This window comes from Argentina silus (genome assembly GCF_951799395.1).
Source record: "Argentina silus genome assembly, chromosome: 7".
Lineage (NCBI taxonomy): Eukaryota > Metazoa > Chordata > Actinopteri > Argentiniformes > Argentinidae > Argentina > Argentina silus.
In genome coordinates this window covers 8,710,064-8,735,559 of record NC_139661.1, presented here as the reverse complement: position 1 = coordinate 8,735,559, position 25,496 = coordinate 8,710,064, and the positions used below count along the sequence as shown (strand labels likewise).

Here is a 25,496-nt window from a genome sequence, read left to right as displayed (position 1 = left end):
AATATTTTCTCCATTGACCCTCTCAGATTCCAAGAGTTTTGTTGTGTGATGTGTGTTTGTGTGCTACTGAAACAATCATACATGCAGATATCCAGCTCAGAGTCTGTTACTCTTACAACGTTACTCTTTACTTTTCGAGGTACTTTCTTTTGGGGGTTAAATAATTGTATAGTTGAGAGGATAACACATGGAAGTAACATTAGTTTCCTATGTGGTCCTTGGTGGAAGACACAGGTAACAAAGCACTTAGGAAATACATGCATTGCATGGAAATACATACATTATTATTATTATATTACAATAAATACGTACAGCAACAAATTTCCTGCCTCTCTCTTTCAATGTGTACAATTAAATGATATCTCTGGCTCTGCCTCTCTACACTGTGGTCGTTGATTCCCTTCCTATGTAACAGAATTGCTTCCGGTTCTTCAAAGAATAGCTTGAAAGAAATAAGGTGGCTACCGCCATGTTTCTGAATGAAATATGCCCAAAGCATTAAATGTAGTATTAAGGTTTTATTTAGGTGTAACAGTATTCACTTAATGATTTGTGTATTTGATTATATAGCAGATCCTTTGGTTGATGAGACTACCACGGGAGCGATATTCGCTGTAAGTAAACTGGATCCGGTTTTCTCATATTTACCCAGCGCAAGCTAACAATACAACAAGCTAGTAGCTAGTTAGCACGCTATCCGAACTAGAAGGAGAGACACAACGGCCTGCGCAGTATCATTACCTCAAAAATGTATTCTGTAGATAAGCACCATTCACATTTCGTCAACACACGGACTATCTCCAGCGGCATAGTATAAGCTAAAATGTAGATAAAGGTACGTATTTCATGCCTTGGTATGAGAAGGCCTAGCTATCTAGACAGCTCCAACAACCTAGCTAGCTAGCTAACGTTAATTTGAGAGAATTTCCAAGCAATTAGCCACATATTCCGTGGGTTGTTAGCTACATAGGGCCCATGGCTTGTTACATAGACTGGCATAATGTCTAAAAAGGCAGTTAATAACAGCTAACGTTAGCTACTGCAATTGTCTCGTAGCTAGATAGTATAGCTACATTGGCTGTCAAATCGGGGTCAGTTTAATTGCTGAGATGGAACGAAACGTTGCTGTAACAGTATGTTGTTATTTGCAGTTTGCGAGACAATTAGAAATAGTTTCCTCTTCATTAATTCTGTTTTCTTTTATATTGGGGGCTGCTGACAAGTAAGGAAAACTATGAAAGTTATATTTTCTAGAGCTGCTAAACCGTTAAATTCAAAACATTAAATGTCCCATGTAATGTTTTCGTTCCAGCGATTAGTCATACCCGTCAAATCGGGTAAATAACAGTCATGCCATGGTTAGAGATTGCACTCTGGCCATCTGTCTATTTTTCAAATGATCTTTTATTGGCTTGTGTCTATTTATGTTGATATTTATTGCATTATGAGACAATTTACTGTCATTTAACAATTTTGTACAGCTATTTTTTACTATGTGATATTGTGTATACATTTGTATGATTTTACTAATGAATGTTCCTCTTTTACAGGTGCTGTTTAAAAATACAGTAACTGTTACGCAATGCACCATGGGAGTGGACAACAGAATGTGCAACGGCAACTTCAGAGATCCAAGTCCCTTACTGGGTCTGAAGCAGAAGACCAGCAGCAGCAGACCATGGCAACAACACAACAGCAAGCAACAGCCAATCATCCTCAATCCCCTGTGACCACATTTGCATCTGCAGCCAGCCCCTCAGCTCCCCAGTCTCCCAACTACCAGATAATCATGAGCCGCAGCCCCGTCACAGGGCAGAATATGAACATCACCCTACAGAATGTGGGTCAAATGGTGACAGGCAACCAACAGATCACCCTTACCCCACTCCCGCTTCAGAACCCAGCCTCTCCTGGCTTCCAGCACTCGACCCCCCAGTGGAGGTTTGAGCATGCCCCGTCCTCCTATATCCAGGTGACCTCACCCCTGCCTCAACCCATGCAGCCCCAAAGCCCCACCCAGCACAGCCCAGTCTCCCTTCAGGGAGTGCAACGACCCGGTGCCCCTGGAACAGGATTAGGTGTCTGTGGACAGAGTCCAACGCGATTTGTTGATGCTGGCATGCTTGTGAGGCAAATCAGCTTGGGCAGCCCCCCTGGAAGTGGCCATTTTGTTTACCAGGACGGGACAGGGCTGACACAGCTAGCTCCAGCCCCAGCTGGGCAGGTGCAACTGGCCTCCCCTGGGGTGCCAGGCTCTGTACGGGAGCGCAGGCTTTCTCAGCCTCACTCACAGACTGGAGGCACTATACACCACCATGGACCTCAGAGTCCTGTGGCCAGTGGCACTGCTCTGCCTACGCTGGGGAGCCCAGGCCACATAACCACCTCCAACCTACCACCTCAAATCAGCAGTATCATTCAAGGGCAGCTGGCGCGTCCCATGATATTTGAGAAGACTTCACAGGGTGTGGTAGCTGGAGTTGGAACAGCTGCCACTGCATCTTTCAGCTTGCCCTCTACCATTCTTCCCTCCAGCCCATCCCTCACCAACCCTCCTCAAGGGATCCCCAACCCCCCTCTCACCCCTACCAACATGGCAATGGGATCCATCAAGAAGCAGACACCCAAAAAACTAGAAGAAATTGCACCCTCTAACCCAGAAATTGCACAGCTAAGGAAGCAATGTTTGGAGCACCACACAAAAAAAATGGAGGGCCTGAAAGAGGTGTTCAAAGACTACCTGATTGAGCTCTTCTTCCTGCAGCACCTGCAGGGGAACATGATGGACTATTTGGCTTTCAAGAAGAAGCCCTGTGTCCCGCTTTTCACTTATCTGAGGCAGAATGACTTAGACCTTGAGGATGAGGAGGAAGAAGAAGAACAGTCTGAGGTCATCAATGATGAGGTACTGTTACATATTTGATGAGTGTCCTGTTGATTCATGTCTTATAGATGAATATTTAGAGTACATTAACTTGTTTTCCAATGTGAATATATTGCAAATCTCTGTGCCACTCCCAGGTCAAGTTTGTCACTGGAAAGGATGGACAGTCAGGGACACCAGTTGCCATATCAACACAACTTCCACCCAATGTTTCGGCTGCATTCTCTACCCAGCAGCAGTTCCAGGTGAAGAACTGTGATGACGCACCAAATGACTCTGATGATTCACAGAGAGAATGTATTTTCAATGGAGCTGTTTATTGTCCTTAATGTTTTCGGACCTTCTCTGAAATGCTTATTTTTCTAATGTATGAAGGAGTCTCTTGCTAACCTTTGGAGAGTTTGTCTTTATAGGGTCATCCAGGAGCAGCAACTGGCAGTATGGCAAACCCAGGGGACATGGATGCTTTTAAGAGGCAACAGGCTATGGCTCAAGCAGGTAGGGCAAGGACAGCAGACTCCTGTGGCTCTTTTGTTGGTTTGTTTCCTCCCCCTTTTCTTTCTCTTCGTTTATTTTTTGGTTTTCTTTTCCCTCAAATTGCTTCTGCTTTTCGATATTTGGCATCTTCTAGCGCTGTGTGTAGAAGTCTTAACCCGAGGAAGGAGAGGTGGTCTGTATGGTGTTCAGAAGGTCATTGCTGTGTGCTTAGTGTTTTTTGCGTTATGAGGGTATTGTGTGTTTTAAATCCCAGATCAGGCTAAGAGGTCCCGGATTGAAGTTGGTCGCCATGGGATGATTTTCCAGCATCCTGGTGCTTTAGGATCACCTGGCGTTCCACTCCAGCAGCTTATGCCGACAGCGCAAGGTAGGAGTGCTACTACCAGGCAGTTCTGTGTTCTGTTCGATGCTGCTGGACGTATCCCAATCCTCAAACGAATGAGACAAAAACTGAATTACAACAACGTCCAACGTCTCCAACGAAACCTCCAAGCAGCATCAACAAACCGATCTTCATCCATCCGCTGGACACCCCAGCAGGCCTCAGGAAGTTCAGGCTTAGCTCTCCCAGCACCCTCTCTATCAGAATGGGAATACTGGGGAAGAAGAAACAAGTCTGAAGAAGAGTAGCCACTCAATGGGAATTTGCCATGTCTTATGATTTAACTTTTATGTTGTGTTGATCATCCGTCTCCATCAGTCTCTTCTTTTCTGAAGTTTGCTCTTCTCAATCGTCTTTGTTTGTACGGACTTTCCTGTACCGTTGAAGCTTTGGCTAATTCGGAAGCGGATCACGGAAAGAGGGAACTCTGGAAAAAAAAAAAATCTCTTTCCAGTGGGGGCATGTTTGCTCATTCGATAATTGGTTTCCGTTCCTCCTTTTTAATTCACCATTCTCATCCCCTTCCTGCACCCCTGTCCCTATCAGCTGTCCATCCTTGCATTGTCAACATGGATTCTCAATGCATCTCAATCCTAAATTCAGTTTACTCATCAAGAGTGTTGTCTTTTTCTTGTTCCATGTTCATCTTTTGTTGGTTTCCCTTCATTTGTTTCCATGGCATACCGTTCTGACTTGGCCTCTTTCCCTCAGTCACAGTAGGAAGGGAGTCGTGTGGAAGAGGTTTGGTGCAGTCATGGCACAGGTTTTTGCGTCTGTGGCGGTGTGGTTGTGTCAGGGCCAGGTGTTGATGTCGTCTAGGAGATGTGACGGTCAGGGAGGTAAGACAGGTGCTGCTTAGTGTGCACAGCTCCGCTCAGGCCTGCTGTCTGCAAGACCCCATGTGTGTCCTCCTGCTCAGTTCTCTGCTTCGCTGTTTTTTGTGCTCCACAAAATAAAAAGGCATTTAAATGCCATTATTCCAGCTAGAATGACATTGCTTCATGCATGCTGAACATATGGTGTTTCTTGTGATGGTGATTGCTCAGTTTTATTCCTTTCATTTTATTCCCCTCTGTTTTTTTATTTTCAATAGTTTTCTTTCTTTTTCATTTTATTTCTAAACATTTCTTCTTTCAGTCCCTTGGCTGAAACTCTCTGAAAATCTTTATTAATGCATGACAAGTTTTGATGTTTTAATCACATTCTCTTAACGTTTTAGAGATAATATTTTGATTTTGCATTAACAAAAGTAGTATTTAATTTGAAGAACATGTAGATGATCACATTGATTTGATTTATTCTCTAATCATTGTGCTGTATAATTTTCATTAATTTTCACTTTTCCTCAGCAGTAAAAGTACACTGCTGTGGACTCATACAGTGCATTTATAAAGGATAGGCCAATATGTTCTGAGGAGCAATAGATGGAGCTCTAAACACTTTTATATATATTATTAGATTCCATACTCCTATGCAATGGTGTAGTCAATTAGAGCATCTAATTGTTGCAATAATGCACCATGAGTTAAGGTGCCAAAGTCAAATCAAAATAAGGTGCCAAAGTCAAATTAAAATAAATGCTAGACTAACAGAGGAACAAAGGCTCCAGCCCTCTCTGTCCCACTTCAGTGCTCACTTGAACCTCAGTAAGGTGTTAGGACATAGCTGCTCTACATGAGAATCTTATTTTCACAGGCCCTAATTTCAGAGATAGCAGGAATGGTAAGAACACAGCAGGAGCAACCAGAGCAACTCAAACTCACAGCCACACATTTTCTTATCCACTCTCTCTCTTTCTCTCGCTCTCTATACCTTCTCTTTGTTTTCCCTATGACTTGGTTATTATGCTCCAGGCGGGATGCCCCCAAATCCCCAGGTGGTCCAGATTGCAGGACAGAAGCAGATCCAGCCGCAATATGACCCATCCAAAGGGCCTCCGGTGCAGAACGCTGCCAGCCTGCACACCCCTCCCCCCCAGCTGCCAGGCAGGCTGCCCCAGAGTAGCCTCCCAATGGCAGGCATGCCCCTGGCTCTCTCTCAGCAGTCCCAGTTGGTGGAGAGTTCCAGCCAGCCTGCTGGCCTGCTCCAAGCCCAGGTGAAGGTGCAGGGCGCTGGCCCCATGATGGCCCAGGTGAACCCTCACACACAGCTCCAGGCCCAACTCCAGCAGCAGATGCAATCTGGCCTTCACCTTCAGATGCAGGCTCAGCAGCTGCAGCAGCCCCTGCCCTTGCTACAGTCAGGGCAAGCGGTGAGTCAACAGAAATCCATTTAAACATGGTACAGTATGTCTTTGGTTGTGTTTGTAGGTGTTTAGGTAAACAGTTATTATCCTTTCTCCCTCTTGATCAGACGGTGGCCCTTGCTCGTCCTGGAGCAGACCTCGGCCAGACTGGCCAAAGAATGATGACCAACTCCCTGTCCACATCCTCCATGTCTCCTGTCCCCCTCTCTGCTCCCAACTCTGTCCCCTCCCCCCACGCTGCTGGCCTCCTCCGGCCCACCGGGTCCAACATCAACCCTGTCTCACAGTCCAAACTGGCCGGGCCCAACGGCACCTCTACTGTCAAAATGGGTGGCTTTGGTCAGGGCTCGGGCATGCAGTCATCACAGGAGAACTCACAGGATAAACAAGCAGAGCAGGCTAAACTGGTGAGGAGTTGGCTCAAAGAAACACATGAATATAAAGGTATATGTATTTGCAGATGCTTCTGTGTTTTTAGACCCTTCTCATGATATGACTTCTCTTTGATACCCCAGGAGAGCCAGGTGCACCAGCGCATCTCTGAGCTGAGGAAAGAGGGCCAGTGGTCAGCCAGCAGACTACCCAAGCTCATGGAGTCGTCACGGCCCAAGTCCCACTGGGACTACCTCCTGGAGGAGATGCAGTGGATGGCCGCCGACTTTGCCCAGGAGAGAAGGTGGAAGGTGGCTTCTGCCAAGAAGGTATGGTGGTGTACTTTTCTTGGTTGTTGGTAGAGCTGCGCAGTATATCGTATGACTATCGATATCGCAATGTGAACATGGGCAATATCCACAACGCAAGAGGCTGCAATATTGGCCTTTCTTTGACACTCACTCAATAAAACAAAAACTCATGGACATGGTACATTATGCAACAAGAATCAAGTCAGTGATAATCTTAAATGTTATTTATTTAAAATACATACATTACCTATGTATATATTATTACAACACTTATATAGACAAGCATTTAGATGGTCAACATGTTTGAATAACTTGCAGAAACAAACAAATCCAAAAAACAAAGACTAGTGGATAAAGCAGAAAATAAGGTAACTCTTACCTGACAAGTGTTCGCTGTCAGAGTCACTTTGGAGCTCCTCCTCACTGGTAATAGGGGAGTAGAGGCCTGAAAGAGCAGTCTGAGACCTGTAGATGTGGAAGGCTTTGGTATTTATAGTATCACACGATTGCATTTCATCAGCAAGTTTTGTGTTATGAATGTAGCTTTGTCTGTCTTTGGTGAAAAGGACTCAACTGGTATGTTTGGTTCTGTTTCCAGGGAAATGCAGAAAAAGAATCATAGTTTTTGATTATTACATCATTGATGTGTGTTTTCAAAAACTTAAATGATGCAGCTTGTTGTTATGAAATATTGTTTTAGCAACCACTCATTCCATCGTCATGATGACCATGCAAGGCGAAGAATGTATGATGTCATAATTAAGATTTTTTTAGGTAGTGGAATTTCAATATTCTGTGTGATGCAGGTTATATTTCTGTTGAAGTGTATCTTAGAATTTTTTTTTTGTTATTAGTATTATCACATTGTACAGGAATTACGTGGAAAGCATATTCGTTTAAATATGAAATGTGTGTGTGTAGAGTACTATCAATGAATAGCTATCAATGTTGCGATATGAACACGTGCAATATCCAGAGGTTTTGACACTCAATAAAACTAAAACTCATGGACACTGTACAGTACTTTAAATTAGATTTGTTATCATATTCAAATACTGTTCTTAACTTTGACACTTGTTTTCAACCATGTCCAGTGGAAATAAGAAGTGGTTCACCCAAGTGTTTGGTACATCGCAACTCATATCGCTATCGCAATGTCTAGCAAACATATCCCAATATTATATTTTGTTCATATCCTGCAGGCCTAGTTGTTGGTGTGTATTGGGAGTACTACTTGCACTACTTGAACATACATGTGAGTGTCTTGTCTCTGGTTTAAGTCTGTTCCTTGTTTAAGATGCGAGTATCTTTCCCCAGCTGGTTCGCACTTGTGCCCGTTACCATGACGAGCAGAAAAAGGTGGAGGAAAGGTCTAAGAAAGAGGAGGAAATGCGGCTTCGTCACATCGCTAGCACCATTGCACGTGAGGTGGAGTTCTTCTGGTCCAACATTGAACAGGTACGTTCTCTTAATGTTCAAGCAGTTCATTGTTGTCTGTTTCAATATATCAATAATGAAATTAAGTCTTTCCATCCTAATGATTAATTACCATTTGGTTTCTTTCAGGTTGTTGAAATTAAACTCCAGTTTCAGATTTATGAGAAAAAACTGAAAACACTTGGCCTCCAGAGAGCAACAAGCAAGGGTGAGATTTAACATCCCAATTGAAATTCTAAAAACAATTTATATTTCATTTCTTTCATTTCTTTACCTTTTTAACATGGATGTCTAATATATTATTTTTAAATCATAGGACAAGGTGTTAAACCTGCTCAGTTGCCTGGAGAGAAATCTGAAAAAGAGGTAGGTGCTGAACAGAAGCACTGTTATTCAGAATGGCCAGACATATTATGTTTTTTTTCATTAACATTCATCTTATCCATCAGGAGCTCACCAGCTCAACTAGGAAGCGAAAATCCAGCACTTCATTGGCTGATGAAGAAGGTATGTGTCCAACTACAATGTGTCCAAATCTAGCTATGCTCTCAACTAGATTTGTGAAGTGAACAGTGGTTTACCATGTGTGTCAGTATGGCTTTGGTTATCTTTCACAGTGAAGGATGAGGAAAGCACCATAGAAGAGCAGGAGGCCATGGAGGTGGCAGCTGATCCGAAGGCTGAGTTGGCAGAGCTGGCTAAAGATGGTATGACACTGGTTTTTCCTCTTATCAGTCATTTATTTATCCTTATTACATTATTCTGTTGTCCCTCTGTCAGTCGCTCTATGCTGCTGACCCTTAGCTCTCTGTGTCCTGTATCGTCCTCAGCTGAGATGCCTTTGGATGCTCTGGTGAAGCAGTATGCTGGTGCCTATGCTGACAACTTTGATTGGCCCCAGCCCAGCCCACAGAGTGATGAGGAGGACAGGGAAGAGACTGAAGGTGCAGCCAAGCTCTACAAATAAGCTACATTTCTGTGAACCATTCAACCTCCATGCCTTATTTTAGTCATTGACAATCTAAGATGATCTGTTCCGAAGATGACTGTTCAGCAAACTGAACAGAGATGTTCCCTCAGGGGTACTGATGTAGTTAGTTTCTATTCTCAGAGATGGATGGTCCTCTGGGCAGCCCCCATGAAGCTGTGCTGATCGACTCCTTGCTCAGTGTGGACCAGTATCGGGGCGCTGAGAAGGCTAGCTCACCTGGCGCCGACGGGAAGCCCATGAAGGACATTGCCGAGGTGGCAGCAGCCACAGAGCTCATCCTACCCAAGGGCAGTGCCAGGACCACCTCCGCTGTGAGTCATGATGTCTTACAATGACCCACTGGTTGACAGTGGGGTATACACCAGTTTAGAAACATCAAATCACATAGTTGCTAGTGAATAGAATATAGAGGGGACTGTCCAATTTCAGCTGTCTTGTTGAAATGGAACCACTGTGTCACCTGCCCTCACCCCACTCCTAATCAGACTTTGTGTCATGTGTCTCAGGTTCGCAGCCAGGCACCCTTCCTACTACATGGCTCACTGCGGGAGTACCAGCAGATTGGTGTGGACTGGCTAGCTAGCCTCCATAAGAAACACCTCAACGGCATCCTAGCAGACGAGACTGGGCTGGGCAAGACCGTGCAGACTGTGGCCTACCTGGCCCACCTGGCCTGTCAGGAGGGTACGGTGTAGCTGAAAGAGTTTGTTGGTAATGTTTCTTGTATATATGTGTCTAAAGTCATTAATTTGGAGACAAAACTCCTGTTTTCTCAGGAATCTGGGGCCCCCACCTGGTTGTGGTGAGGACGTGTAAGATCCTGAGCTGGGAGATGGAGTTTAAACGCTGGTGCCCTGGCCTGAAGATCCTCCTCTACCTTGGCAACAGGCGGGAGCGCAAATCAAAGAGATCGGTACAGATCAGTGAATTGTTGACAGCCATTTTAATTTTGTTCTCTATGCCATGTGCTGTACATGCCTGTTTTTATTTTCCTATAACCTGTCTTGTGTTGTTGATCTCTCTGCAGTGGTGGGCGGAGGCCAACAGCTTCCATGTGTGTGTGACGTCCTACAAGCTGCTGCTGAAGGACCAGAGTCACTTCCTGAGGAGGAGGTGGAAGCACCTGGTCCTGGATGAGGTGCAACTCATCAAGAACATGTCTGAGAAACACTGGGAAACTGTCTTTGCTCTCAAGAGGTGGGTGGTTTCAAGAAAAACACTTATACAGATGTCTGCTTGGCATGTTTTTTTTTTTTGTTTTTTTTTTGTTTTTTTTTTTTCAAGCCTCAACCTCTTCTTCAGAGTGGGTAGAGCTGAGTGATATTGCACAATGGGAAATGACCCAAAGCTAATGGTGTGTTTGTGTGGTTTGTTTTCCAGTCAGCAAAGGATTCTCCTGATCAACACTCCACTGCAGAACACGCTGAAGGAGCTGTGGACCATGATCCACTTCCTGCTGCCAGGCATCACCCGGGCCTACACTGACTTTCCTGTGAAGGCAGGCACAGACCAGAACCAGGATTACTGCCACAAACTGGTCATCCGCCTGCACAGGGTGGGTATTAAACCCCATGCCTTATCATACCTGTGTGGTGAATGTTTCAGTCCAGTCATGGTCAAAGGCACTGAAATACCTACTAATAGTGTACTGTACATGTTAGCTGTCTATTGCCCATTGAACATGACCGATGTTGAATCCTATCTTATTTCTTCAGATGATCCAACCCTTCATCCTGCGACGCTCCAAAAGGGATGTGGAGAAGCAACTTCCTAAGAAGTATGAGCACATTCTCAAGTGCCGCCTTTCCGGCAGACAGAAGAGCATGTACGAGGACATCCTCACTCAGCCAGGGTGAGTTGTAGTTGTTCTCCCCCCCCCCGGAAGTCACAACTTGACCCTCTAACTCTCTAGAAAGCTGACAGTATGCATGATCATTACTTTCATCGCCAATCATGGATTGCATCTTTGAGCACAGTTATTGAATTTGTTTGCATTGTCACTCACTGGTTTATCTTTTACTGTTGTCTCCCCCCAGAGCCCAGGAGGCCTTGAAGACGGGTCATTTTGTGAGTGTCCTGCAGGTCCTGATGCAGCTGCAGCGGATCTGTAACCACCCTGACCTGGTGACCCTCAGAGAGACAGGCAGCTCCTACGTGTGCTCCTCTCTGCAGTACAACACCCCCTCCCTAGTGCTGGGAGCCCTGCAGAATGACCCATGGAAGGTAGGAAGGCCACACACACACAGCTGGAACATGTTCCTCATGTAGAGTAAAAAAAAAAAAAAAAAAAAAAAACATTAATTTAGATTCCTTGACTGAGAGCTGACACCTTCAAAAGTGAGAATCTAACCCTGTTCATCTTCCTTTTGTCCCTTTTGCCAGACGGTGGACTTATCCCTGTTTGACTTGATCAGTAATGAGAACAGACTGACTCGCTATGAGACAGAGGAGGCTGTGCCTAAACTGAAAGTCACTCGTCAGCTGATCGAAGAGATTCACAGTGCCCCGGACCCACCGGCCAGACTCAAGCCTTGCAAGATCAAACCCATGAGGTGTGTACTGTTCACTCTCATAAACCCTCACATGCAACACACACCGTCGAGGATGTGGCTTCAGTTGCTCTAGGCCTTGTCGTATGACCTTTTGTTTGTTGAGTCATTCTGTGATGTGACTGACACTTCCTGTGACAGGTTGTTCCAGCCAGTGCAGTACGGTACAAAGCCAGAGGGTCGTCTGGTCCCCTTGACCAGCACCGTGGGCCAGCGTCCTGCAGTCACCACAACCACCCCCACTACTACCCCCACCGCTACTACTGCCACTCAGCCTGCCCAGGCCAGGGGCAAGTCCCCAGTCACAACCACCACTACCACCACACAGGGTAAGACTGCACCTCAATACCCTGTCACACCTTGGGATATACCACACTATCGTGGGGATACACTAGGCTTCACATATGGGTTTCATGCTGTTTATCAGTTTAAGAACTTGATATTAAGGAACTAAACTAAACAAGTCTGATAGGAACAGTATATATATATGGTGTGTGTGCAATTTATAAACTCATAATGGTATCATGTGACTGATGTTTTGTTAGGCATGAGTGTGGTGTTTGTCTAACAATGCATACTGTATGTGTGCCATTACCAGGGTTGGGGCAAATTCCTTTAAAATTCCGTCAATACCTCAGGTGAATTGAATTCCAATTCAAGGGCATTCATTTTCTATGACTTTTCAATACATTGAACAAATCTGATTATCTAGGTATGCTGTATGTTCCAGTAGTCAGCAAATCAACTGTGTGTGTTCTTTACATTCTTCTGTAAATTGAAGATAAAAAGCTTTGGAAATAAATTGGAGTTTCAAAATAGTTCCTGAATTGATGGAATTTAAAAGGAATTCGCCCCAACCATGGCCATTACTGTCATTACATTTTCAACGTGTGTTGTTTATGCATGTTTAACGAAAGGTTGTCAACCATACTGTATTTTAAAATATCAAAATCAATATTTCACTAGCCTAGATTTAGCCTTGATACCACAAAGGTTTTCAGGCCCATGTAATGTAAAGATTATATTATCATTCTCGTTTCACTTGAAACCTATCCAACCCAGACAGGTATAAAACCAAACCTAGCTGATGAACAACTGCACTCCAGTGGTGCTGTTGAATTGACTGAAGACTCATAACAGATACCCCTAACAGTTAGCCCCATCCCAAACCCCCTTGTACTTCACAGCGGCTGGAATGGCTATTCAGAAAGCCCAGACTACCTCTCCTGCCAACAGCGCCACCGCGTCCTCTGCTGTAGCCGCTGGACAGCATGTGGTGGGGGCTGCCCCTGTCGCCCTGGGCAAGGCCTTGGGTGGCTCAGCTGTGGGCTCTATAGCCCAGCTCCCCAGGCCAGCCCTAGCCCCCACTCATGCCATCCAGCCCAGCCTGGTGCCCCAGAGGCTGGTTCTCACATCCCAGGCCCAGGCACGGTTGCCTAGTAAGTGGCCTCCTCCCCCTCCCTTCAACGTCTCCCTCCACTGTCGGCACAACAGAAAGGGCTGCTCTGAATAGAGGCCTCTCTCTGGGACACTGCTGATGTGTGTTAGGGTCTTGGCTTTTAAAGAAACAACAACTTTTCATAGCATGCCTAATCATGTTATAAACCTCTAATCTTGTAAGCATAGCTATAATGATGAAATTACAATGAGGAAAAATTATAAGTCATGTCCATTTTTGGTTTATAACAATTATTGTTATTATTTATTTTATGTTATTTCTCGTATTATTTTACACATTTAAGATTAACTTGGAATCGTTTTGAAAAGACCTCGTCAACTGTACAGCTATGGCATTGGTAGTTGTTGTAGGTGTCAAAAGTGAATGAATCCTATTTGTATAACAGAGGGAACAAAAAGATCAGTGCTTTAAAATCAGAACTATAGCCATGTCAGCAGCATCCACACACAGCCTAAATCTTCCTCAGTCTCTCTCTCTTTTGAAACCTGCATGTCCACAACTGTCTGCTGCCCTGACAGACCACCCACCACACACCACCATTTTAACCAGTTAAAACTATCTTTTTTTCTCCCCCTACCCTAAATATTGGTTCTCCCATTTTACTAATATTTTGTCTCTCTTGAGTCAGCCCAGCTGCAGAAAGAGATCCCAAAGCTTTGGTTCCTCTCTGTTTGTTTTGTGTACTGTTGATGTTGTTATGGTTTTTTTTTTACTCTGGGGTTGAACACTGCTGCGCATGTGGAAATGGTCCCACACACCGCTGGCCTCAGACCGCAGGGTGTAAACAGAGAAACCTTTTCAATAGCAACACAACATGGAAACGTGACTAAACACCAAAATCAGTATTCTACACAGAAATAGATGTTTTCCAAAAATTAGCAAAATTATTTTTTGGGCAATTATTTGTAGAGGATCAATGTGCATCATTTTAAGCCTATGGCAAATGTGTTGTTGTTGAAAAGGCAGTTAAGTGCCACTGCTTTAACTGAATACGTGTGTTTGTTTCAGGGTCTCTATTTCCCCTTAAGATTGCTGTGTTTTTTTTAGTTTGTATTTATTTTCCCCCTCAGGGTTGGGGTAGACATTAGGATCTGCTATGGTTCTCCTGTTGTGGAGGGCAGCTGCACTCATTCCAATGTTTAACCCACCCTGGTTTTGCATGTCTAGTCTCTTTCTCACCCTTTTAACTAACTGGTATATGGCAGGTCTTTGTACACTGTGCTGTGTCATACAACAGTGCTGTTGTGGTCTGTGGTGTTATTTGACTAGAGGTGTGTGTGTGTGTGTTTGTGTGCACTCTTCCCTCCTGCTGAAGGTGGAGATGTGGTGAAGATCGCCCAGCTGGCCTCCATTGCGGGCAGTCAGAACCGTATCTCCCAGCCGGAGACCCCCGTCACTCTGCAGTTCCAGGGCAACAAGTTCACCCTGTCCCCCAGCCAGCTGCGGCAGCTCACCACGGGGCAGCCCTTGCAGCTCCAAGGTACACTCGGTAATGTACAGCCCACATTCATACTCTTCTTCTCTCTCTCTCTGTCTTTCTCCCTGCTCTTACTGCCATTTGCAGTCAGACATGTGTCAGCATGCTTTTTGACACTCCATTATATTCCAATCTCTTCCAACATGGAGAGGTCGGTTTAATTGACCCCCCTACTTTCCCCACTATTTTATTTATATCAAGTCACCAATTTTGCAAATGAAGATTTATATGACTGTTACATACATATAATATGTTTTTTTAGAATGGTAAAATAATTGGTGATGGACTGGTTAAAACAAGTAGCTGTTTAATGGTGTCTGTGTTGTGTTTATGTGCCTATGTGGTACAGGCAACATCCTGCAGATAGTGTCTGCCCCGGGTCAGCAGATTCTTAGGCCCCCGGGTTCTATGGTCATGCAGACTGTGCCTCCGGTTGTGCCCATCACAAACTCCTCCACCACACCTGGCACTCCACCCCCAGCCATCTCCTCCAACCAACAAGGTAAGCCATCCAACATTACAGCTACTAACGCCGGTGTGCACATTGAAGACTGCCACAATACTTTAGATATTACTTTAGAATAGCTCTAGACACCACTGTCAAGGCTCATGCTTAAACAATGATGTTGAACAATATATTATATTATTAGATTATATTTGTCCTTTATACTTCCCTATGTGATCCTGTTGTGTTGCCTCTGTTGTCCTATCTTTACCTATAAAGCGTCTGGGGTGACTTCAAATGCCACAGTGGCCACCTCAGGAGGGAACGCCAAGCCCGCTCCTGCTGCCTCTGCCACCCCTCAGGTTGGTACAACTGCATTATAAAATGGCTTGGAAAAAAAAAAAAACACTCCCACGAAAACAGTCCCGTGTATATTCTCCAGAGTAAAGAGACCCGCCTTTTGTGTTCTGTCTGGTGAGCAGGAGTCGTCAGAGGAAAGGAGTCGTCAGGTGAAGGAGCGCCTGAGCCGTCTGTTCAGTGCTAACGAGCGGCGGTGTGGGCGGAGCGTGTTGTACGGGGCTGACCTGCTCCAGGCCTGCTCTGTGACCCCGGGGGTGGGTCACTCTGCCCTCAGTCCTGGGGGCTGGAAGTGGGTGGGCAGAGAGAGCTGCCAGAGAGCCCGGAGGACCTGCGTGGGCACCACCACCCACCTCCAGTCTGCCCTGCTCTCCACCCCCGAGCGTCTGGAGGCCGGGAACAGCCTGGTCCAGAGGTACTGTAACTCAGCTCACTGTGGAAAACCGTATATCTTTTTATTTATTTATTTTTGTATACAGTTTTCTTGTATGAACATAATCGATATATTCACAATCCATTTGTTGATTTGAAGGAAAATGTGTCAAATACATACAAAGTTATTGTGAGTTTGTATAACCATTGGCTTTTTCAAGTCATTCAACAACCCTCCTTCCTCCCTTCTCTCTAGGTTATCGTGTGTGGTCCCTGCTGCTGTAGCTCCTCCCCCTCACCTGTATGCAGCCAACCCTGCGCCTCCCTACAGCCTGGAGCAGAAGTCCATCAGGCGCAGGCTCCAGGAGACCGCCGCCCCCCACAGCACAGACATCCGCCGCCTGGCCTCTGGACGCTTCCTCCAGTTCCCAGATCTCCAGCTCATGCAGATGGACTCAGGTTAGATGGCCTCCTATAGCGTTCCATGCAAAGCTTCTAGGAGAGCGTAGAAGCTTGGCGAGTATGTATAGTCTCATTTCAGATATGAATACTTGCATAGTAATTTGACTATCAATGTTCTTGGTTTTTTTTGCTCCTAAGGTAAACTTGAGGCCCTGGCCATTCTGCTCCAAAAGCTGAGGTCTGAGAACCGCCGCGTCCTCATCTTTACTCAGATGGTGAAGATGCTGGACATCCTGGAGGAGTTTCTGGACCACCGGCAACTCACATACGTACGTGTGGACGAGAGCCTGACACTGGACGAACGACAGGTACATCTGGACATCTTCTTCAATTAAAGTTACCAACTGCGTTAAGCATGGTGAATCCATTGTAGTGAATTAACTTATTCTCTTCAGTGTTACGCCAGTGTTTTAATAGTAGTTCACTCACTCAGAGACAGCCCTCTCTTTCTGTTTCTCCCTATCTAACACCTGGACCTCCTATGTCAGTGCAGTGTTCTGGCACTACACAGGGACAGAGTATTGTGCTCTCTTCCCTCCCTACTGGATGCTGTTCCTACTAGGGCCTTAAGAGAAGCAAACAATGGCATCTCGACAACCTATGTGGGCTTTTTAGCACTGTACTTTTCTTCTACACTTTCTGTTTAATTTTCTGCCTAAAATGTCTGTCCAATCAAGCATGTTGCTGTCTCCTGTCTAACTGACCTCTTCTTCCTTGTTTAATTCTGCTTCCTTCTCTCTGTCGGTGAGCTGAGTGAACTATACCGGATGTGTTTGGTTTGTAAGATTTGAAGCAGATGGAATTGTAATATCTTGAGCTATATGTAATGTAAAGCTACTCCTCCGTTTTAGCACAACAATCACTGACTCGCACATGATAAAGTGGTATAAAGTTGAAGGTTTCTCGAACCATCTGTGTGTCTTATATATGCAGGCGAAGTAAGGGTCAGTATCTTAAGACTTAATGCTACCTAATACCTGTGCAATTAGCTTAATTAGAGTATTGGTATAGGATAAAACGCTTAAGCCTTCTTCTTGAAGCTAATCTCTTTCTATGCTCTGTTTCCCACGATACCCCCTCCCTCTCTCTACCCCCCTCCTGTTCTCTCCTCCCATCAGGAGCATATAAAGAGCTTCAACAGGAAAAGGCAGGTGTTCTGCAGCATCCTGACCAATCGCTGCTGCTCAGCTGTGGGTACAGTGTTTGATGCTGACACCATCATATTCTACGACACAGACCTCAATCCCAGCATGGACGCCCGCACCCAGGAGTGGTGTGACAAGATCGGCCGTTCCAAGGACATCCACATCTACAGGTAACACACTAGCGAAAAGACGTTGTTCATGTTTCACACTGCGTAAACCATATCAGAATGTGAGGGAATGATGTTGCTTCTTCATCTCTTCTCCCAGGCTAGAGAGTGGGAACTCCATCGAGGAGAAGCTGCTGAAGAACGGCACCAAAGACCTGATCAGAGAGGTGGCTGCCCAGGGCACTGACTACACTCTGGCTTACCTGACACAGGTATGGTGATCTCACATCAGCTCTGCTCTTTTACTTCAACACATTATGTACCTATTTGTCTCCTCATGCACTGCGTCTCTGTGTCTCCAGCGGACCATCCAGGACCTGTTTGAGGTGGAGGCGGGCTCAGGGGAGAAGGTGGAGGAGTTTGTGGTGCTGCACCAGGAGCCGTCGCCCTCTGAGGCCATCTCTCCCCGCGTGGCCAGGCCCTACATCCAGGCCCTCCACAGCATCAGTTTGGACGCCCCACTGGTGGAGCAGGTGGAGGAGCAGGGCCAGCAGGGGGCGGAAGAGGACCTGGAGAAGGAGACGCCAGTCAAAGAGGAGCCCACTCAGCTACAGGAGCTTAACGCTGTCATGGACCAGGTGACTAGATCAGCTGACAGTTCCTGCTTTACCAATGTCTTTGAAACTACAGACCTGGGAGCTAGAACATACGTTTTGACTAACGCCGAATTGTTGTACTTTTCCCCTTCTTCCAGCTCACGCCAATTGAAAAGTATGCCCTGCAATACCTGGAGTATCTTCATGTCAGTGAGGATGAACATATTGCAAAGGTAAGATTCAAAGATTCCTCTCAGCCTCCTTTTCTCAGAAGAGAAGACATACACAAAGCAGGATAACAAATACCAATGTTCATAACCCCAGTAAATGTCTGATGTGAATTTCAGGAGAGAATGGAGTGTGCGAAGAGAGGCTGGGAGATGCAGCATCTCAAGAAATTGAAGTCCGAAGATGCGGACAGGTTGATCGTTGAGGAAGAGGAGGATCTCTTCACGTACACCAGAGAGGATGCCTACAACATGGTAGGTTTTCATTCACCCTTACGACGGTCATAATGCTCTATCACAGAGCACAGAGCCTGCAGTTAAATGTCTAGTGTAAATCAGTGAGGATGGGTTGAAAACACTTTCCTCTTTCTATCAACAGGAGTATGTGTTTGATGGAGAGGACGGCCAAACTGAAATCATGCCGGTAAGTCATGCACACTGTCATGTTCATGTCTTGATGTATTTGATAGTCTTTTATCCTCTTCACTATCCTCGTGTCTTGTTTTATATGAACCTGTGTTTCTGGTTGCAGCTGTGGACTCCCCCCACCCCACCACAGGATGACAATGACATCTACATAGACTCTGTCATCTGTCTGATGTACGACTCAACGCCCATGCCTGAGTCCAAGCTGCCTCCTGTCTACGTCCGCAAGGAGCACAAGAGACTCAAGATGGACCCATCAGGTGAGATCATTACTTTCAGTTGCGGTCTCCTTTTTTCTGTCTCTGTCTGTCTGTCTGTCTGTCTGTCTGTGTGTGTGTGTGTGTGTATGCATGCATGTGTGTGCGCCCTAGTGTGCTCTGCCCTTTACACATATGCTTATGCCCAGCAGCAGGCAGAAAGAAGAAGAAGGGTCACGGGGAGACGGTCATCCCTCCACGCTCCCTCTTTGAGAAGGCCAGCATGCTCAAAGTACGCCGCGAGGGCAAGGACCAGAAGAAAAACTTCTCCCTGAAGCAGCAGGCGCCTTTCGCCAAGCCTCTGCCCTCGCTGGTCAAACCTGCCATGGAGGCCGGCGCTGACAACCCAGAGTGGCTCATCAGCGAAGACTGGGCTCTGCTACAGGTACGGGGCCTAATGGCCGCATACGATAGTCAGAATAGGATGAATATGATACTGTGATGTTACATAGCACTTCAGCTCACCTCTGGGAAGATGTCATCTTTTGGGTAGGGTGTGTCACTAAACGCTATAGTTCTGTTAGTAACATCTCTCTTCCCTGGCAGGCTGTGAAGCAGCTCCTGGAGCTCCCCCTGAACCTGACCATCATGTCTCCGGCCCACACTCCCAATTGGGACCTGGTGAGCGACGTGGTCAACTCCTGCAGCCGCATCTACCGCTCGCCCAAGCAGTGTCGCAACCGTTACGAGAACGTCATCATCCCCAGGGAGGAGGGCAAGGTGGGTGGCCGTTGGCCGCACAGTCACCAGAGTCAGCCGATGGAAATTGTGTTATAGATCGAAGATGCTTGATTGAACTCATGATGATGTTTGTTACCCATTGTAGTTGGTGTATGAAGCGAACCCCAAGAAGAAGACCAAGAGCATCTACAAGGTACTTTTTCTTTCTCTGCTTTTACAGTGTCATTTTATTAGATAGAAAATAAAAACCTCTCGACTGACCGGTATCCTTCCTCTCCCAGTCTAAGAACAGCCGGCCGCTGCGTACCTGCCAGATCTACACCCAGGACGACAACGCCACACACATCCAGCTCTACAACAGCCGCTTTGAACTCATGAAGATCATCGCCAGCAAGAGGAGCCCCCCTATCAAACCGCTGTATGTACTATGTCTGCCAGTGGAGGCTGGTGGAGGTAGAAAATCGGAGGACAGGGCTCATTTTAATGCATGAAACAGGCCTATGCACCAAACACGTGTTTGATATCATTCCTCATTCCATCCCATGCATTACAATGAGCCCGTCATCCGAATTCTACGTCCACCACCAGCCTCTCCTGCTGTCTGCACAGGGTCCCTGTTGTAACTCCATGTACATGTTATCAGCTTTGATAAACACTGTGTTAACTGAATGGAATGCGTATCTGCTTGTTCTTTCACAGTCTGGGGATGAACCCATTCCAGAAGAATCCCAAACATGCCTCTGTCCTGGCAGAAAGGTAATATGTTAATCCTTTTACGACAGGAAATGTTATCTTGGCTTACAGAATTACAGAACTGAAGCTTAAAACCTTTGCTCTGTTTTTCTTTTCTTTTCTTCCACAGTGGGATCAACTACGACAAGCCCCTCCCTCCTATTCAGGTGGCCTCACAGCGTGCTGAGAGGATTGCCAAGGAGAAAGAGAAGGTGTGTGTGTGTTTGTGTGGTCTCTCTGGAATGTAGTAAAGTCAAGCTTTGTGTTGTTACTTTTGTTATATGGTCTGTCAACTTGGTATGCGGTGTGACAGTCATGTGTTGTGTCATGTTGTTATGCGTTGTTTGTGCTGGCTCACTGAGCTGTTGTGTGTGTGTGTGTGTGTGTGTGTGCGTGTGTGTGTGTGCGTGTGTGTGTGTGCGCGTGCGTGTGTGTGTGTGTGTGTGTGTGTCCTCTCAGGCCGTAGCAGAGCAGCAGAGAGCACAGCAGCTAGCTCAGCAGCAACAGCAGCAGGCGGCAGCAGCTGGAGTTACTCAGGCCGGGGCCACGGCTGCCCAACCCCAGACCCTGGTGCCTGTTGCAGGCCAAGCCCTGGCCCCAGGGGTCCCGCAGGTCCCCGCAGTGGCTGGGGCTGCCGCTGTGCCCAACACCGCCATCCTGGTGAGAATGGGGAAATGATGTTTCAATCAAAACTGTTCCCCAGTGGTGAAGTCTATGAAAGAAAACACAGCATCATTGTGATTTATTCGAAAGAGGCAATGTTTTTACGAGTGAGTTTCATGTGTTTTTCTTTCCAGGCTGGAGCCATAAAGAATGCGGCTGTGGGCACGACCATCCCTGGTGGGTTGTTCATAGCGTACTCTTTGAACATGCATTGCGAAATTCATCACAAAAGTCTTTGTGTTGAAATGCGTGTGTCTTAAATCATTTCTATTTTTGTCTCTTCACAGCCACCTTAGGGGGGAATGTGATTGTGAACACAGTGGCTGGAGTTCCTCCAAGTCCCTTCCAGGCCAACAAGCGGCTTGCGTCGCCAGTTATACCAGGCACTCTGTCTGTAAGTCCTGTTATATATTACCGCTGGCATGGCTTAGCACCACTCCCGCAGAGATGGAGGAATTTATGAGGCAATGGCTATGTCATTTAGCTCCAGGTCTTATTCAGATATGCACAACCACCGCACCGTATTTCTGCAGTGTTGGCTAATCTTTCTGAAACAGTGAATGATCCGTGGAGGTACTGGTCTCAGTGTTTTTTACTGTGTCGTTGTCGTCCCCCCACTCCAGCCTGCAGGTGCAGCCGGGGCTCAGGTGGTCCACGCACAGCAGAGGACCATACCTGCCGCTGCCTCCCCTGCAGAGGTGGTCGCCATAGCTACGGGGCAGGGTGTCAGGGCCGTTACCCCGGTGACTGCCTCTGCGGTGGTGTCCACCACTCTGAGTCCAGTCCAGTCCCAGACTCGCTCCCTGGTCACTCAGGTCGCCCCAGGTACTGTAGCTACACCTCACACCTCAACTCGAGACACATTTAAGAAAGAACCTTCGTCAGATAGAAAAATGGAGTCCCCTGGCTGTTGGTCTGGTGACCTAACCTCTACTGGTCTATGTCCCCAGCTACAGGCATGCAGCTGCCAGGGAAGCCCATCACCCAGGCCCACCTTCACATGCTCCGCCAACAACAGCTCCAGCAGCAGCAGCAACAACAGGCTGCCTCCCCACAGATGAAGGCTGTAGGCAAACCCCAGGTACGGTGGAGACAAGTCTTTCACTAACTGCATTGCCTCCTGGCATTAGCCGCCACTGCTGCTGCTGCTCACTCACTCCCCCCCCCCCCCCCCCCCCCAGTCTCTGTACCCTCTGGAGGGCTCCCAATGGCCAATGCTAAGTCAGCTGTTATTCTAGTCAAGTGAATGCACAGAAGAGAGTTGCTGATGAAGCAATACTGACATAACTGTGACTTAACGGTTCTAACTGTCTCTGGTTGTAGGAGCTGTTGAAGTTGCAAAAGCAGAAGCTGCAGCTGGCCCAGCAGCAGCAGCAGGTCGCGGCGGCGGTGGCTGCAGCCCAGGGCCAGCAGGCTGGAGCAGCCCAGCAGGCCTCTCAGGTGCAGCCTGCCCAGGCTAACCCTCAGCTAGCCACAGTAGCTGCTCCCAGAGCCGGGGCCGTGCTGGCCGGCGCGAACCTGCAGGTGGCCAGACTGGTAAAGACCCCCATGAAAATCACTGCAGAGGTGGGAATGCGTGCCAATGTTCAGGGTCCGTTGGAAAATAACTTTGTGTTTTCTGTTTCTCTGTGCCCCAGACACGGGTTCCCACTCAGGCTCAGATCCAGGCCCAGGCAGCGCAGACGGCCCAGGTGACCCTCACCAAGCCCCCCGTGGTTTCCGTGCCCGCTGTGGTCTCATCCGGCGTCACCCTGCCCGTCACTGTGGCAAACATCAGCGTAGCCATCGGACAAGCCCAGAAAGCAGGTGGGGCAAAACGCTTCATTTCATCACCTGAATACACAAACCCAGACTCCGTTAAAACGAACATTACCCAGATCTGCTCCTGTTAGTGCAAACATGCTAACTTTTATCACCTAAAAAGCGCATAATGGCCGCAAGATCCCTCTGCACATGTGAACTAAGTCTCACCACATATCTGACCTGTCTGTTCTCTCCTCTCGGTGTGGCAGGTGGGCCAGTGTTGCCCCAGTTCCCCCAGATGCAGGTGCAGCAGCTGCTCCAGATGAAGCAGAAGCAGCAGCAACAGCAGCAGGCAGCCGCCGCCGCAGCAGCAGCGCAGCAGAAAGCAGTGCAGCCACAGCCAGGCCAGGCCACTGTGCAGCAGAAGGTGTGTGTGTGTGTGGGGGGGGGGGGATGGGCTATAGGGTCAACCCACTGTCATCCACAGCCAAACACACCAGTAAGAAGAAGCTTGTCCTGACCCTTGTTCTGCCCTGTCTCCTCCTCCCTCAGATTGGCACCCAGCAGGTGACGGTCCAGGCGCCCCAGGCCGCCCAGCAGCAGCAGAAGGTCACCTACGCCGCCACCACCCAGCTGCAGCCTGGCATCAAGACCCAGTTCTTCACTACCTCCATCACCCAGGCCCAGAAACCCTCTGGGGCCCAACAGATCCAGGTACAACACCACAACCCACTGCTGTCATTCTAAATCTATACAGAGCCCTAGACTTCTAGGGAATCTGTAAGCAAGCTAGTGATTTGTTCTATTTTGCCTTCCTTTTTAGGTGGCTAAGCTCCCGCAGATAGTGCAGCAGCAGTCCACTGTGGCCAACCTCCAGCAAATTGTGTCATCTCCACAGCAGGTAAGACCACACACCCACACACACACCACCACCACCTGTATACTGTGTATCTAACTTGTCATGATGACTAATCATTTCTTCCTAACGTCAAGGGACTCGAATACAAGTCTGTTTTGGTTAGATTGCACTCATTTGCCTTGTGACTTTTAGGTCATTCTCAAAGAACCGTGATGACATTGAATATATACCTGTAGTCTGGTAACATGTAACATAGTCAGCCTGATGTGACCATGTATCTGTCCCCTGTCAGATCCAGCCCCAGACAGTAGCCCTGACCCAGGCTGCCACCTCCACCGCCCAGGTGCAGATGCTCCCTGTAGGCACGGCCACAGCACAGGTGGTCCAGCAGAAGCTCATCCAGCAGCAGGTGGTGACTGCAGCCGCCTCGCCGCAGATCCAGACCCCACCACCTCACAGCCCGGCCCAGCCGGCCACAGCGCCTTCCACAGCAGAGTCTCCAGTACAGCAGCCTGCGCCTCAGCAGCCGGCCAAGGGCCAGGCTCGCTCCGGGGGAGGCATGCGGGCCAAAAACCCTGCCAAGCCCAGTGGGGGCAACAGCTAGGAGTGCAGAGTGAACACTAGTGCTCCCCCCCTTGGCTTGCATTGTGTCACAGTGGCAAAGAAGCCCATCTCCTCATCAGTGTAAATGCACTCACAGTGACTGAGGAGCAGAGATGGAATATTCCTCCGCTTTAGTGGAGCGAGTGTACCTACCTTTTATTAAGGGTTGGTTCATGTAACTGCGCCATGTGAATGAATGACCTTCGTCTTTAAGAGCGTCATTTTCTATTCAGATGTGTAACCTTGGGCTGTTTCCTTTCCACTGTCTCCCCTGGAAGCAACCTCCCCAGTGCACCACCATCTAAGATCAGAAAAAGCAGAAAAATAATATTCATGCCCTCATATTGATGAATATATTAATGTTGCTCCATAGATATCCTGTTGCTGGGTCCTATGGGTTTGGTGCATAGCTCATTTGGGGGATGAACCTATCCATTCGAATAATGTTTTGTGTATTCATACATTGTCCCTGCCCCTTGATGTGATTCTTCTCATGGTTACCTTTTATGATGTCTGTAATTTCCTTGTTGTTTATAGATATAGAAAATGTCCTTCTGGAAAAGCATTCTTATCATGATCAGTAATGTATAGTAACGTGACCACATCACAGTAGTGCAGGTGCATTATATACCACCAGAGGGATAAAAATGAGGATCACAGGCCTCGGCTCATGCTAGTTGTCATTGTGAAATGCTTACTCATGCACATAAAGCCCTGAATCATTAGTGATTGCTGACTGTACCCATGCTCCTAAAACCCTGTTCACGTAACCTTTTTGTCCCAGTGTCCCAGGCAAACATTGGCAGATGTGTACTTTAAAAGCCATCTTCATCGTTTTTGACAAAGAGCTTGCCGTTACCAGAATTGCCCCGATAGTGATTGTATCACAGTGATAACCAACCAACCAACCACACACAAGTTAAATAAAATCTGGATGTAAAATGAGTTGTTTTTTTTGTTACCCTCAAATGTTGAATGGGAAATAATGCACGTTCCTTTAGTCATCAATTATGTTTTTTATGTAACAAATACACTGTAAACATGTACTTTAGTATCTTATATGTTTTCTCATAAATTTGTCATTTTTTATTGATGTTGAAGAAAAAACCCTGTAAATAACAATGGAAAAAGAAAACATTTGTACTTGTAAAGTAGTTGTGTTTTCATTGGATTTTTTCAGCCTAATTGTAATAAAGTGTTTTGTTTTTATACACAA

The 25,496-nt window shown here is 46.9% G+C and overlaps 1 protein-coding gene across 7 annotated transcripts; it reads left to right on the top strand.

Moving 5' to 3' along the window:
- The first annotated feature begins 498 nt into the window (after window positions 1-498).
- ep400 (E1A binding protein p400) lies at window positions 499-25,496 on the top strand. 7 transcript variants are annotated; one of them, XM_083673624.1, is made up of 54 exons: window positions 499-614; window positions 1,551-2,905; window positions 3,022-3,129; window positions 3,298-3,382; window positions 3,636-3,749; window positions 5,618-6,015; window positions 6,117-6,416; window positions 6,525-6,710; window positions 8,010-8,150; window positions 8,259-8,337; window positions 8,446-8,495; window positions 8,579-8,636; window positions 8,747-8,836; window positions 8,960-9,073; window positions 9,241-9,431; window positions 9,627-9,804; window positions 9,897-10,033; window positions 10,148-10,317; window positions 10,501-10,675; window positions 10,836-10,972; window positions 11,157-11,343; window positions 11,503-11,672; window positions 11,811-11,998; window positions 12,857-13,108; window positions 14,444-14,608; window positions 14,955-15,107; window positions 15,330-15,412; window positions 15,533-15,822; window positions 16,036-16,238; window positions 16,380-16,549; window positions 17,360-17,556; window positions 17,654-17,765; window positions 17,856-18,131; window positions 18,248-18,322; window positions 18,437-18,571; window positions 18,696-18,740; window positions 18,849-19,002; window positions 19,152-19,384; window positions 19,546-19,719; window positions 19,826-19,873; window positions 19,962-20,098; window positions 20,380-20,436; window positions 20,543-20,624; window positions 20,872-21,072; window positions 21,210-21,252; window positions 21,363-21,469; window positions 21,699-21,900; window positions 22,032-22,156; window positions 22,399-22,611; window positions 22,713-22,881; window positions 23,088-23,245; window positions 23,371-23,532; window positions 23,642-23,719; window positions 23,970-25,496. In XM_083673624.1, exons 2-54 carry the CDS (start codon window positions 1,583-1,585, stop codon window positions 24,279-24,281), a joined length of 9,390 nt encoding a protein of 3,129 aa, XP_083529750.1. In that variant the 5' UTR covers window positions 499-614; window positions 1,551-1,582; the 3' UTR covers window positions 24,282-25,496. The 7 variants fall into 7 exon arrangements, with proteins under 7 accessions (XP_083529750.1, XP_083529747.1, XP_083529746.1 ...); XM_083673621.1 differs by having other exon boundaries at window positions 22,026-22,156; XM_083673620.1 differs by having other exon boundaries at window positions 14,444-14,617.

Bases quoted from the DNA above. Each gene is read 5' to 3' on its own strand.
- ep400 (XM_083673619.1), top strand. From the start codon at position 1,583: ATGCACCATGGGAGTGGACAACAGAATGTGCAACGGCAACTTCAGAGA. The intron at 8,837-8,959 runs GTATGACACTGG...TATCGTCCTCAG, and splicing joins GGCAGAGCTGGCTAAAGATG to CTGAGATGCCTTTGGATGCT. The intron at 17,766-17,855 runs GTATGGTGATCT...CTGTGTCTCCAG, and splicing joins CTCTGGCTTACCTGACACAG to CGGACCATCCAGGACCTGTT.